The sequence below is a fragment of the Carex rostrata genome, chromosome 16 (assembly GCF_964058835.1).
Source record: "Carex rostrata chromosome 16, lpCarRost1.2, whole genome shotgun sequence".
Taxonomy (NCBI): domain Eukaryota; kingdom Viridiplantae; phylum Streptophyta; class Magnoliopsida; order Poales; family Cyperaceae; genus Carex; species Carex rostrata.
Genome location: NC_135933.1, coordinates 8931853 through 8946530, shown reverse-complemented (window position 1 = coordinate 8946530; position 14678 = coordinate 8931853). Strand labels below are relative to the sequence as shown.

The following is a 14678-nucleotide window of genomic DNA, read 5'->3' as shown; positions in this document are numbered from 1 at the left end:
TTACTCACCCCTACATGTGTGTGACTGTGTGTGTTAGATATAATCCAATAATAAGTGGTAAATTGACATTTTATGGACCATTGGTTGACCTTAAGACAACAATATCTTCTTAATTTGAGTGTATTTTGTTGAATTTTATTTCTAGATCGATTTACCGTGTCACTTTAATTTTGTGCAAAACAAAAAATAATCTTCTCTAAAATTTACTATAAAATATAAATAGGACATTAGCATGTAAATTATTAAGCTGAAACGATCATTTCTCCAAGCTACGATTCATCTCATGAACCATGACACTGAGGCTCTGTTCGTTTGTCATAGAATTATAACGGAATGAGATTTGGCGGAATTGAAAACTCACTTTTAAAAAAAATAGAAATCCACAAATACAGATATGCATGAAAATAATTATGGAAATTTATTAAAATTAGTTTTCAATTGTACTGTGAGATTAATCGTGGGAAACCTTGATTTATTTAAAAGTATATGTATCTCTATTTAAAAAATCTCATCTAATTTAATTAGTCTAATATTGTGTAGTAAATTTAATACATGAATGGATTGTAAATTTTTGTTGTAAATACAATATTTTAGATTTAAAGGTTCAAGTTACGAAAATTCAAACTAAAAAAACCAGATAAATATAATATTTATAAATTTAAAAGTTCAAGTTACAAAATTTCCGGCCATTTTTATTAATAATCCAAAAAAAAAAGTTTTTTACAAAAGTAACCCCAAAATCTGAGTTTTTCCAAATATAACCAAACCGCCAGGCATGCTGGCGGTCCAGTTCCTTACCAGACCGCTAGGAACCTGGGCGGTCAAGTAGGGCCCCGACCGCCAGCGTTCTGGGCGGTCCGCTTTTTTTTTTTTTTTTTTTTTTTAGAGATCTGATTTTTTTTCTTAATATTTTCATTTGTGAAGTTTTAGTTTTTTTTGCTTAGATTATTTGCCAAAAAATAACGTCATTTAGGGAGAACCCCTGAGCATCCGAAGCATCAGAATTAAAAAAAAAACATCGTTTAGTGCCTCAAAAAAGCAGTTTAAGTTTTAGTACAACGATCGGTATTTTGTTTAGTTAAACGCCTAAGAGATTATTCAAGAATTATCTATAAACAGCCGACACTAAAGCTAAAAAAAATTCTCAGTTATTAGTGTCGCCTATTTATAAACAGCCGAAACTAAAGCTAAAAAAATTTCATTTTAAGTCCCGCGCACCTCTTTCAAAGGCACGCCTATGGTTTAAAACATAGCCTTCACTTCGCTTCACGCTTCTCTCCGATATGATCTTCTCAAACCTAGCCGCTTCTTCTAAGCAAATACCAGAAGATGTGATGCAATATGGTCCTGCGCATGCTTCACGAAAAGGGGCGTAACTTTTGATCCGTCCGTCGGATCGGGCTGAAATTTTGACAGGAACTCCACAGCCCAAAACCAGATCCAAAACAATCTATGATTTGTTTTGCCCATTTTTGGGCTCAGATTCGCGATCCGAGTCTTCCTTCATGGACTTTTGGACCTTTCTTTATAATTTTAGAGTTTTTAGGGTCTTTTATGTTTTTTTTTTTATGTATTTTCTGTTTTTAGGGTTTGTATTTAAACAGACGTCATGTCTTTTATGTATTTTCTATTTTAGGGTTTGCACAAACCATTTATAAGAATAACAATAAATGAGCAATTTGGATGATATTTTATTTAGTGAGTGTTATTTGTAAATTATGATGAATTATTTGATATCTTTGTTTTATATATAGTTCAGCAAAAATATATGAGCATTCCAGAACAAAAATTTTCAATTTTAGAATTTTCTATGATTTATAGTGAATTTTTGAATTTTTTTTAAAAAAAAAAACATTAGTGTCGGCTTTTTAATAAATAGCCGACACTAATGCCTTACTTTTAGTGTCGGCTATTTACAAAGTATTAGTATCAGCCCGATTAGTGTCGCCTAATGTCCGACACTAATACGGTAATACCCATAAACAGCCGACACTAATTCCAAGTTCTCCACTAGTGAATAATCCAATTATTCTCTCTCTCTCTCTCCAATTATTCTCTTAAAAAAAGTTGTGAATCAAGACCAAGTCCTTAATTAGTGTTATCTTTAGACTCGTGATATCCAACTGACAAATCAATTGAAAGTTATAAAGAGTTACGACATCACTTATAAATATATCAAATGTTTTATTTTTTGGCAAATACCCTAAGCAAAAAAAACTAAAACTTCACAAATGAAAATATTAAGGAAAAAAAAAAAAAAGCGGACCGCCCAGAACGCTGGCGGTCTGGTCCCTACTGGACCGCCCAGATTCCTGGCGGTCTGGTAAGGAACTGGACCGCCAGCATGCCTGGCGGTTTGGTTATATTTGAAAAAACTCAGATTTTGGGGTTACTTTTGTAAAAAAAAATTTTTTTGGGTAATTAATAAAAATGGCCACAAAATTTCAAACTTAACAAAAAAGATAAATATAATATGGAAGCTGATAACAGTACCCGCAGAGGGGCCACAGAAATTAAATGTGAAAAAATAACTTTTTGTAAAAATTTCAAAAACTCTACAATTCGAATTTTTTTTCTAAAGTATTAATATATATGCATGGAAGTATTTATACCTATTACGAAAGTATTTATAGCTATGAGGTGAACAGTTATTTATTGTGCAGGTACTATAGTGCGAAGATAATAGTACCCGCAGCACTGTACCCACGGGGAACCACTGAAAATTAAATGCAGAAAAATAACTTTATGCAGTGACTGCAAAATCTCCACAATTTTAATTTTTTTTTCCATATTATTAATACACATGCAATTTTTTCTTTCAAATGATATCCATGATAACGTACTTTCAGAATCGTCGTCGCGTAAGTATTTATACCTCGTCGTACAAGTAATTATACCTATACTTGCAAGTATTTTTTACATATGACACTGAAGTATTAATATCTAAGTATTGAAAGTATTTATACATATACACTGAAGTATTTATACGTATGAGGTCAACTATTTTTGTTAGAGGAAGGCTGACCTGGGGATAATTAGAGAACTCAAAAAGGTATAATCATAACAAGTCACGCATCAAAGTATTAATATTTTTTAAAGTGTTAATATCTTATCTTCTAAGTATTTATAACCATGAATGTATACATATCTAAGTATTTTTTTACATATAATACTGAAAGTATTAATATCTAAGTACTGAAAGTATTTATATTTATGCATTGAAGTATTTATTCCCATGAAGCCAACTATTTTCGTTAGAGAAATGTTGACGCGAGAACGAGTGCGGAGATTGTAAAAGAAAAAATTATATAATTAGTGGGGACCATAGAAAAATAATGCTACTGAGATTTTAAAATAATAATTAGTTGAAACTATATAATTAGCGAGGACTATAATACATTATTTCTCTAAGTGCGGATACTGTAGTAAGAGTACTATAGCATGGGTACTAAAATAATTATTTATATAATATTTATAAATTTAAAGGTTCATGTTACAAAAATTCAAACTAAAAAAAAAGAAACAGAGGCCAACATGATGTGCTTGAAGGCCTCATTCTCTATCACGTGAAAGGAAGAAAAAAAATAAACTAAATAAAATCCCAAAAGAAAAAGGGAGAAGTGCAATCCGGATTCCGAAGCATTATTACTTTATTAGTTCCACAAGAGAAATTTAAAGCTGAGGGAGGTACTTATATACAATTCTTAGAGGGAGTAGTTGCACCTTTTAATTTCCTAATGGGCTTAATTCGAATTTAATCATATAAATATAGAGGAGAGAGAGTCATAAGTTGCTGTGTGGAAAAAAAAGAGTAGCTCTAAAACTTATCAAATCAATTTCAAATGACAAATCCGAACCGTTGAAACCCGCCTACCTTACGTGTGATGCATCTTCTAATTTTGACCGCTTGACTTTATACTAAATTAATTTAGATACTAAATTAAACTTTATACTAAATTAATTTAGTATAAAGTCAAGCGGTCAAAATTAGATTTAGTATAAAGTTAAGCGGTCAAAAAACGTTAAAAAATGAATGCACTAAAATTAATTTATTAACCTTCTAATTTTGACCGCTTGATTTTATACTAAATTAATTCGAATGTTTAAAAATTTCATATGTAGATGCATCACACGTAAGGTATGCGGATTTCAACGGTTCGGATTCGTCATTTGAAATCGATTTTATGAGTTTTAGAGTTAAGCTCACCAAAACTTTGGTGAGCTTAAGAGTACCCTAGTTCTACTCGGAAAAAACAATTGATCTTAGTTCATGAACTTTTTTCTATAATTTTTCACTGTTTTGGACATAAATTAGGGTGTGTTCGGAATTTACTGTTCATGTTGAAAAAAAATAATTTCACTCTGAGTGAATTTTTTTTCTCATCTGAACAGTAAATTTCAGTTCAAAATTTTTGCATTTTTGTTCCTATTTTCATTCCCTGTGTTCCGCCGAACACACCCTAAGGGCCCGTTCGGCAACCCAGTAGGGAATAGGAATGGGTGTGGGAATCAAAAATTTTGAACTAAATTTTACTGTTCACCGTGGGAATAAAAACTTAGCTCTGAGCAAATTTTTATTTCCCACGATGAATAGTATGTGGCCGAACGGGCCCTAATTGAGAACATAAATAGGTAAAGGTGGGGAAAATACAGACCATTCAAACGGGTCTATGAAAAAAAATGGGAATTAATCCGAAATCTCATCCCTTCCTACTAAAACCTTGACGATCGAACATGCCATAGATCATGCATGGTTTGGACACCAACGTGAAGAGAAAAATGAGATCTCTCATGACTTGGAAACAATTTGTGTTCGTTGTCTGTTGGACTCAAAATTTAGTTTGATGAGCTCTGCGTTTGTATGATGTGTTTTAAGATCCGTGCGTACAGCTTTATTATTTGTACATACAAATTTTAAAATGGATCAGACGGATGCAAAAATCATCAGACTCAAAATTGTGGCGAGACGCACAGTGCACATGACATGCTGAGGAGTTATTCTTGATTGTTTAAGATGTTAAAGAAGAACAATTTCTTAAGTTTATCGAAAAAAATGTGAACTTAAACTCTGAGGCTTTAAATGACGAATTTAAACCAATCTAGCTTATGATTATGAGTATTGCATTTACATGCAAAAAAAATTTAAATTTTAGAATTAATTTTGTAAATAGTCAACAAGTCAAAAACTTTATATTTTAATGTATTAATTTTTTTTAACATTCTTTGACTACTTTATTCTATACAAAATGAACTTGAAAATTTAAATTTTTTGCATGAAGACATATCACTTATAAGATCAATTGATTTTAACATTTTCATTTTTTCGTTTGAAGTTAATACACTCCGTAATAACCGTGAGATTAGAATTCTCAACAACAAACGACAAGGGATCTACTGGCTTGTTATTTGAATCTCTTGATGCAAGTTAGTTTTTGTTCTGAATCTATATCTAAAATTTCTTTCGATTTTATTAGTATTTGTCATCGTCTTCGTATTAACATAGTTACATGCAGGGACGGATTCACTAGTGTTAAATGGGATCAATTAGTTTTTTTTTTTTTTTTAATGATGTGTTTATACTTTATATAGTATTTTTTTTATGTAGGCTTTTTTGTAAAATATTATGAATATTATGAAACCACACATGAAATTTTTTATATAATTGATCTCCGTCATTTAAAAGTCTGACTCCAACTCCTGATTATACAAGTACAGAGTTAAAAGAATTGTACAGTGAAAAATAATGCTCATGCAAATGTTATTGCATTTCAAATTCATTTTGTGTGATTTCTCACAAGAATACTCATTGGAGCACATATATTGTCACACCCCAAATCAGAAATTCTGAATTAAGGTGTAATTATCCTCGCCTCATGTCTATTTAATCAATAAACACGCAAGGCTAAATACATAATCACAACGAAATAAACAAAGTGGAAGCGTAATATAAATAGTCAAGCATCATTCGCATACAAAATAAGTAAATATACATATAATATAGTACAGTTCGTGTCACATCCAAAATAATATAATCTAAAGAAGGGGTGCATGATCTATCGAGTTCCGTATTTAGATATTTATGTTTGATTTTTAAATGTTTTATTTTGATGACATTTGATGTTTAGATATTTTTGTTATTTGATATCTTGTTGTATGTCGATATTGAAAGGTTACGAATTGACTAATTAGAAAAATAAGTGACAAAAAATATTATGCATTGAATTGACTAATTATAAAAATAAATAACAAAAAAAATGCTGATAGGTGCATCAACGACTAGGTTTTGACCATCAGCGTCCAATAGATGATCGCTGAAAATAGATGTTAGTGACCGGATTTTAAACACTTGCGACCAATATTTTAGTCCCTAAAAATAGGTTTCAGCGACCGGATTTCAAATATCAGTGACCAAAATATTGATCACTGAAAATAGATATCGGCGATGGGATTTTAAACATTAGCGATCGAACATTCAATCACTGAAGACGTAATATGATGTCAGCAAGCGGTATCAGCAACAACAAAAAATCGGTCTCTAAAACTGCATCAGCGGGTAGAATGACGTCAATCAACGACCAGGATGACATCATCAGCGAGTATCAGTGACAGCACATTGGCGACCGATGCAGTTATTATCAGCGACCAAATCTCCAGTCGCTGATATTCTTTCTTGCTTGCCGTAGTGATAGCATCAAGTAATGTGTTTACTTAAAATATTTATAAATTTCATGTAGATAAATTGGTGTAATTTTAGCGTTAAAGTTTGTCTGATAAGTTTTAGAATTCACAACCTCTTCGGTACCGAACAAAAGTATCTTTTGGAATCAGTGAATCCAAATCATCCTTTTAACTTTTATATGAATTTCAAAATATAAATAATCTCCTTGTGCTATTTCCGAATAGGCACTGAATTGAGTTAATCTTTGGCAAAATTGTAGATCCCATCGTCCAGTACATGATATTCATATTCTTTCAGGTACTGTAGAGGATCTCCTTCACTTAGGTTTGAGATTAAATCTCAATGGGTTTGAAATTTGCTGTGCTAACAATATTATTAAGCTTTAAAATTCGTGCCAAGTTAAAAGGAAAGGTCCAAATCCACTAACTGTAAAAGATTTCATTTTCATGTAATGGAGAGGATGTGAAATCCAGTACATGAGAGGATATTAGTCCGTGGTTTTGGAGGTGGTTGAGTGGTTCAACCCTTGAGCTGATATGACAGTGTTGGCACAATAGCGGGACTCTAACCAGCCCAATAAACTTTTAAAAACACGGCCCAAGATAAAAGAAGGCTTTAACACCCGGCCCAACTATAATAAATTTAGTAGCCGTCGGATCTCACCCTACAACATACCATCTTCCTCCTTTAATTAACGAAACTACTTCACGCTATCCCCAAATAGTTTATCCGATCAATCAATCACATCCTTCTTGCGGCTCTTCCTTCCAACAATTCGAGTCGGTAGAAGAAATCAAATCTGAAGAAATCAGTGAAGTCCCAAACAAATTAGAAGCAAGAATCGACGTAACTCGAGCATAAGGTGAGTCACTTCCGATTCTTAGGTTCTTCACCCAAAATGATTTTTAGGGTTTAGGGTTTGAAAAATCGCCAATAATCGGATCAAGCCATTGTAGTAACGAAACAATGGTACTTGACGAACGAACGATATTGGGGGGGGGGGGGGGGGGGTGGTTCTCGGCACCCCGCCGGTCTTCACTGCATCTCTGCTTGAAATTGATTACAGTATCTGAGATAAGAATTGTCAAAAGAGCTGATTTGATTACCAAAATGACAATTGAGGCCATGTTTACCAGATTATACCAAAAGAGCTGCTTTGAAGTATTTCATATTTTAACTTTCTTATATCTGCTCTTTTACTCGGTCTGTCAGGTTTTTTTTCTGCAAACATGGAAAGCAACCAGTCTGCTGCTATAGAAAATCCATCTGACGTGCAGCTTAAAGACGAACCCACTAATCCTGGCAGTGATGCAGCTGTTGCCTACCAATCGACGGGTAGTGACAATCCTGATGTAAGTATGGCTGCTGTGGCACCTTACATGTCTGATCAGAACCCTGTAAATGGAAATTCTGGTGAAATTGCTGGTTATCAATCTGCACAGGTTTCTGAAAATGGAGCTTTGCAAAATGGTGTCAGCAACATGACCATTGATCAACAAAATCAGCAATATCTGGAAGGTATTTAGATTTCAACTTGTTATGATAATATACAGTTTTATTATATTTTTATCTGTGCCACTTTCCTTCAACCTTTGATCCTTACGATCTATATCATACATTCATGTTATTGTGGTTTTTATGAATTTTGATTGTTGTGTATATGTGTGCATGCAGGAGTGTATTCTGTGGAAGAGGAAAGGCTATGGAATATGGTTAGAGCGAATTGCTTGGACTTCAATTCCTGGACTTCACTTATAGATGAAACAGAGAGAGTTGCTGTGGTATTGTTATATCTCTTTCTCTTCTCTCTTCATAGAAGCTGTAATGTTAATGATTTCAGCAGACTAGTATAACCAATGGGAAGCAATCCCATTTCATTTTCTACATTTACCTCCAAATAAAAATTATAATCTTTTCAGTAGAGTTGAATATGTAAAAAATTAATGTTCTCTTGTCAATCCTCTTGCCTAGCATCATTTTCTACATTTACCTCCAATAACAATTATTACCTTTTCATTACTTGAAGGTGTAAAAAATTAATGTGCTCTTGTCAATCGTCTTGCATAGCATCATTTTCTACATTTACCTCCAAATAAAAATTATAACCTTTTCAGTGGACTTGAAGGTGTAAAAAATTAATGTGCTTTCATTTATTTAATGGCATTACCTCTCTTATGTTAGCAACTGTTTAGTTTTCTAAATTATAAATTACGGAAGGGACAAAAGTTGCTTATCTAGTAATACAAAAAGAAATTGGGGATTCACTTACCTCCATGTAGGGGTGAAAATGGAGTGGATAATATCCTATCTGTATTCGAAAAATTAGATATGGGTATTCGATATCTGAATATCCGTGTTGATACGGATACTGATATGGTTTTTACATGTCAATTATCCATATCCGAATAGTAGATGTATACCTTATATTTTAATATATATTATGGAAAAAATTATTTTATTCATCATTATAATTAGATAAATATTATGAACTTTGGTATTTTTTTAATAATATTAAATTTTTTTTTAATAAATATCTGATCCGTATTCCGGAAAAAAAGAGGACATGGTTATGGTTTTACCACTATCCGCTTTGTATCCGATCCGTTTTCAGCCCTACCTCCATGGCATCATACAATTATTGGTATTTGTATATTGCAGACTGACATCATAAAATTACGTAAAGTTTATGATGCCTTCTTGGCCGAGTTCCCCCTCTGTTTTGGCTATTGGAAGAAGTATGCTGACCATGAAGCACGCCTTGATGGAGTTGAAAAGACTGTGGAAGTGTATGAGAGAGCAGTTTTGGCCGTTACCTATTCCGTGGAAATTTGGGGCAATTACTGTCAGTTCGCAATTTCGACATATGACGATCCAGATATTGTAAGAAGGTGAATTCACTCAATTTCCCTTGTTTTTGATTTCACGAGATAAGATGGTCCTTTTATTTCAGAAGATAGACTTGCTAATCTCTTTTCACATGCAAGGTCAGCATGAAGGAAGGGTTGATGAGACGGATTATAACATAAAATTAGTCCTACCCTTGTTTAGTTTACTTAATGTAGACTAAAACCCTAAAACTTGACCAACTTTTGTCATTTGTTCTTGAAAAAGAACCAACTTTACATTCCCTTGACTGTCTTGAGGCTACATTCGGCTCACTGGTAATTAAATGCTGGTTGGAAGAGCATGTCATGGTAATCCTTGAAGGTAAATGCACTGCATTTGGTAGTGTCATGGTGTTATTGTACTTCAATTAAAGCCCAGTTAGGAAACAAATTTATGGGATTTTACAAGCGTAACAAATTTTCTTGAACTACATTGATTTCAGGCTTTTTGATCGAGGTTTGGCATACGTGGGCACTGATTACCGGTCTGATTTATTATGGGATGAGTATATTAGATATGAAGAGTCGCAGCAGGCTTGGAGCAATCTTGCAACTATTTATACCAGGATACTTGAGCATCCCATCCAACAATTTGATCGTTATTATAATTGGTAACACAAATTTTCATTCTCGTACTTTGTTATTATTGATACTGCTGGAATTATTAATAAAATATTTTTTGTGCTGTTTACCTTCAAATTTCCAGCTTCAAGGAGTTAACAGCAAGTCATCCCTTGTCGGAATTAAGGACATCTGATGAGGCTGCTGCAACATCATCATCCACCAATTTAGAGACCGGGACTGACGAGAAAGTTTTTGATGGGGAGGCCCCGCATGACAGTGGGAATGATCCTGCTAAAGAAGCCTTGGATTCGGAAGAGTTGGAGAAGTATGTTTCAATCAGGGAAGAGATGTATAAGAAGGCCAAAGAGTATGAATCTAAGATCATCGCTTTTGAATTGGGTATCAGAAGGCCCTACTTCCATGTCAAGCCTCTTGACGACCCAGAGCTTGACAACTGGCACAATTACCTGGACTTCATTGAGAAGGAAGATGATTTCAACAAGGTAAACATGTCTTCTTTTTTATAAATTTAATTTTCTAGAATCAGGTTGATTTCTTTAATTAACTCACAGTTCAGTTGTATTGGCTCCCTTTGTATGCTTATGAAGCTTGCTTAACTGGTGGTAGAGCATCGGCCCTTTGTATGGTTCCGCAGAGGCTAAGTACTCCAAACTCTAATTTGTCAGTGGAATGTTATGGGTTGATGAATTTTTCAATCTTTTCAAAATACTACATAATCTTAAATACTTTAATCTCATACATGCAGGTCTGTGTTTGCTTAATCCTTACCCTATTAACAATGTATCTATAAGATATTGAGGGGGCCTCCCAGCTAATGAAGTACTTCGTGTGAACATTCTTTTCGAAAATATCATATTCCTTTTCCAATTGGTATTATTTCACCTTACATTTGTTACATATTCTGATGATGTGGTTGGTCATTTCAGGTTTTGAAATTGTATGAGCGGTGCTTAATTGCATGTGCTAACTATCCGGAGTACTGGAAGCGTTATGTTAATCATATGGATGCAACTGGAAGCTTGGAACTGGCTAACAATGCTCTTGCCCGTGCTACACAAGTCTTTGTCAAGGTAATTTTTCTTTCTTCGTTTTCTTTTGGGTTAACATTACCAGATGCGTACCTGTATTTTTGACTTAATTGAACCTTGTTGTGTATTTTATTGAGATGGTAAATTATATCTGGGGTGTTAAAAGTAGCTATTTTAGTGTGGGTTATGATTCATTGGTACCAATCAATACATATACTCAATCCTACTTAGTACTTGCTATAAATAACTGATGTGATATTATAGTATAACATCCCACCTATTCATTCTATCTAATTGTTTGATGTCTAGGCTTGCTAACTGCATTTTGTTCTTTTTATAAACAGAAACAACCAGAAATTCACTTATTTGCAGCCAGATTCAAGGAACAGACAGGTGATCTAGAAGGAGCCCGTGCAGAGTATCAACTTCTTTATTCTGATATATCGCCTGGCTTGCTTGAAGCCATTGTGAGACATGCAAACATGGAGTATAGACTGGTATTATTATTTAACAATTTATCAATTCACTATGGATATTTTCCATAAATACAAATCTCCTGATGCAATTTTTTTTCTGTCCAGGGTGAAAAGGAGGTTTCCTTTTCTGTTTATCAAAACACAATTGCAACTGAACAGGAAAAGGAACAAAGTGTGATTTTGCCCATGCTACTTATTCAATACTCTCGCTTCCTGCATTTAGTAAGATAATTACTTTCTCCTTGCTTATCCATAGAAGTTACTAGCAGGCCAAACAGATATCTACACTTGCAAATATTGTCAGGGCCCATCTGTTGGGATAATCTAAATTCTCATTTGGTTGGTAGATGACATACTAATTTTAAAAATGTATTTGTATAATTGCATCCCAACCCATATTCATGATTTTCTTCATGGATGGTACATTTTATATGTTTATCAAGTAATGAGTTTCTCTTCAGCTCTTGCCCTTTTTAAACTGTTTTTTCTGTTCCTGGTAGGTTGCTGGCGATGTAGAGAAGGCTAGGGAAATTTTAGGAGAATCTCTTGAGAAAATGCCATTATCGAAGCATATTCTTGAGGTATATCTCTAATATCTACTTCTTGAGTCCATTCTTTTTTGTTTCATGTTCTTTTTGGTAACTTTTTGTTAAGTTTTGTTGATGCTCTAATTTCATTTCTCACAGGCTATGTTTCATCTTGAGTCAATTGGTCCATTGCCAAAGAGAATTAAGTATCTAGATTCTCTGGTAGAGAAGTTTATCACTCCGAACCCAGAAAACCCCTCTGCTGTTGCCAGCTCAAGTGAGAGAGAAGAGTTATCGTGCATATTTCTGGAGGTATATATTTTTTTTTTTGGAAAGCTTTTCCCAATAGATTTTAGTAAAGAGGAGAGATTCACACGAACACAATTGCTTCTGATACTGATGTTTTAGCCCATCTTAATCCAATCATCAGCTGATTATTGATCAAACTGCAGTTTTTGGATATGTTTGGGGATAACGAGTTGATCAAAAAGGCCAACAACAGGCACATGATACTCTTTTCACGCCAGCGGAGTGTCCTCCTTACACGGAAGCGGAGTGCTGATGATTCCCTCTTGTCAGACAGAGCCAAGGTTTCAAAAATCGAACAGACTCAGGTCCAGGCTCAGTCACTCGTGGGCACCTATTCGAATCCTCAGGCTGGGGCCACAACTCAGTGGCCGGCTGCTTATGCACAAAAAACTCCTCCTCAAGTTGCGGCTCCTGCTCCTGCCCCTACCGCTGCACCTGCCCTTAACCCTGTCGCCACTCCTGCTGCTACTGCCGCAGCTCCTGCAGCAGCCTGGGCTCCTCCATATTCTGCACAGGTACCCTTGCATTTGAACAAGTTTATATATGAACCTTTTGATGAGGTTTTGCGAGCACAGAAATTTGAAAAATGTAGAACATGTGGCAAAATCATCAAGCTTAATATATGTGGTTTTTTCTTGACCGTTGTACTTGGTGGGTATGACTTGTGTGATGTTTGTGCCAGGTTGCTAGAAATTTTCAGGATGGGGTATGTATAACCTTTATTAATATGTGATCTTTCTTTGATCTTTTTTACTTGAGGCGTGATGTTTATCTCCATTACAACTAATTTCCTCTTTATCCAACAAACCTAAGTCGCGAGTATTTTACAATAATAGGAAAATTATTTGAATTTACTTTTCAAATGTGATGTCTTAACTGCTAGTTAACTAGCTATATTTATTTCTCTGCAAATACTGTTTGTTGTCTGTGAGAATATTCTATCATACTGCACTCTTGTTCATATGTGAACTTCATATTTTATGCACCTTAAGGCTGGTTATGCTGCATATGGAGGCTACGCTGCTTATGGTCAGGTACAAGCACCTCAGTCAACTCCTCAGGCTGGCACTGCTTATGGTGCTTATCCTACTACATATCCTCAGGTAATCCTTATTTTAATTCTTAAAACTGCTGTTTTTCTGAGTTCTCACCTGGCAATGAAGCTGATCCTAAAATTCAATGAAGCCGTGTTAAACTTAAAAAAACATGTTACAAGTTAAGAGCTAAAGTCATAAGGAATTACAGATATCATTTGAGGTCATATTAGACTTGGTCTCCTTGTGGAAAAGTTTTAAATTTATTATCAACTCATATATTTACATTTGTTTCATTTGATTTTCATAGGCTTACCCACCACAAACTGTTGTTCAGCCAGTGGCTGCCCCAACTGCTGCTACTTCCGTGCCACCACAACCTGCAACAACTACTCAGCAGCAATATTATGGCACCTACTACTAATTTACAAACTAGGTATAATAGAGAAGGGTGAACTTCATGGCCACTATGTATGCCTGAGATTTCAGAGGAATAAAACCGGCAGGGCTCTTAGTGGTATGTGCAAATTTTTGCTGTATCCTGGTGTTAGCAGGTGGTACAATGTATGTTTTATCATTTAGGTGGTAGGTTATGTAGTTTAGGCTCGTGTACCATTCTGACGATAATGTTTCTCGTTTTTTCTAAGACTAAATTTAATTAGAGTGTGCTATAAATTGTATGCGAGATGGATGGTATTGAATTCTGATATTGAGTAGTCGTGGTGACTGGATTTAGTGAGGAAGTAGTGCATTATTATCTAAAGGAAACAAATTTGAAATTTTGTTTGCATGATACTGCTTATTCGTTACACATTACTGATTAATGTCGATCATTTTGAAAAGAAGACGCTTGATATGTACATGGACATGGAGCCTAGTTTCTCTGACACCGACACAAGTTAATATCTGTAAATTTTGAAACGAGGCACAGATGTAGCCTTTAGTCGGAACTTCTCTGCCGACAGTAAATTATTATTTTAATATGCTGTATTCTGTTCCCTCTTAAAATTAATCTTGCAAGAAGACCTGCGAGTGGTTCGCAAGTAGACGTCTGGCTCTCGGACTAATAGATCAGAACACTTTTTTTTGTTTTGAGGGAAATAGATCAGAACACTTGCCTCCATCAAAATTGTTAACTTTTTTTGGGGCCTTTTG

General features: G+C 34.5%; 1 protein-coding gene across 2 annotated transcripts; it reads left to right on the top strand.

Annotated features, from left to right (window-relative positions):
- Positions 1 to 7345: 7345 nt before the first annotated feature.
- On the top strand, positions 7346 to 14313 carry PRP39 (Tetratricopeptide repeat (TPR)-like superfamily protein). 2 transcript variants are annotated; one of them, XM_078317032.1, is made up of 14 exons: positions 7346 to 7541; positions 7892 to 8197; positions 8354 to 8460; positions 9338 to 9567; positions 10008 to 10175; positions 10271 to 10631; positions 11076 to 11219; positions 11522 to 11674; positions 11759 to 11875; positions 12154 to 12234; positions 12340 to 12492; positions 12633 to 13004; positions 13482 to 13592; positions 13834 to 14313. In XM_078317032.1, the coding sequence occupies exons 2-14, from the start codon at positions 7909 to 7911 to the stop codon at positions 13945 to 13947; spliced, it is 2400 nt and encodes a 799-aa protein (XP_078173158.1). In that variant the 5' UTR covers positions 7346 to 7541; positions 7892 to 7908; the 3' UTR covers positions 13948 to 14313. The 2 variants fall into 2 exon arrangements, with proteins under 2 accessions (XP_078173158.1, XP_078173159.1); XM_078317033.1 differs by lacking the exon at positions 7346 to 7541 and having other exon boundaries at positions 8142 to 8197; positions 9338 to 9559.
- Positions 14314 to 14678: the final 365 nt, after the last annotated feature.

Coding starts and splice junctions, on each gene's coding strand:
- PRP39 (XM_078317032.1), top strand. CDS start 7,909: ATGGAAAGCAACCAGTCTGCTGCTATAGAAAATCCATCTGACGTGCAG. Junction 8,461..9,337: donor AAACAGAGAGAGTTGCTGTG/GTATTGTTATAT, acceptor TGTATATTGCAG/ACTGACATCATAAAATTACG. Junction 11,675..11,758: donor CAAACATGGAGTATAGACTG/GTATTATTATTT, acceptor TTTTCTGTCCAG/GGTGAAAAGGAGGTTTCCTT.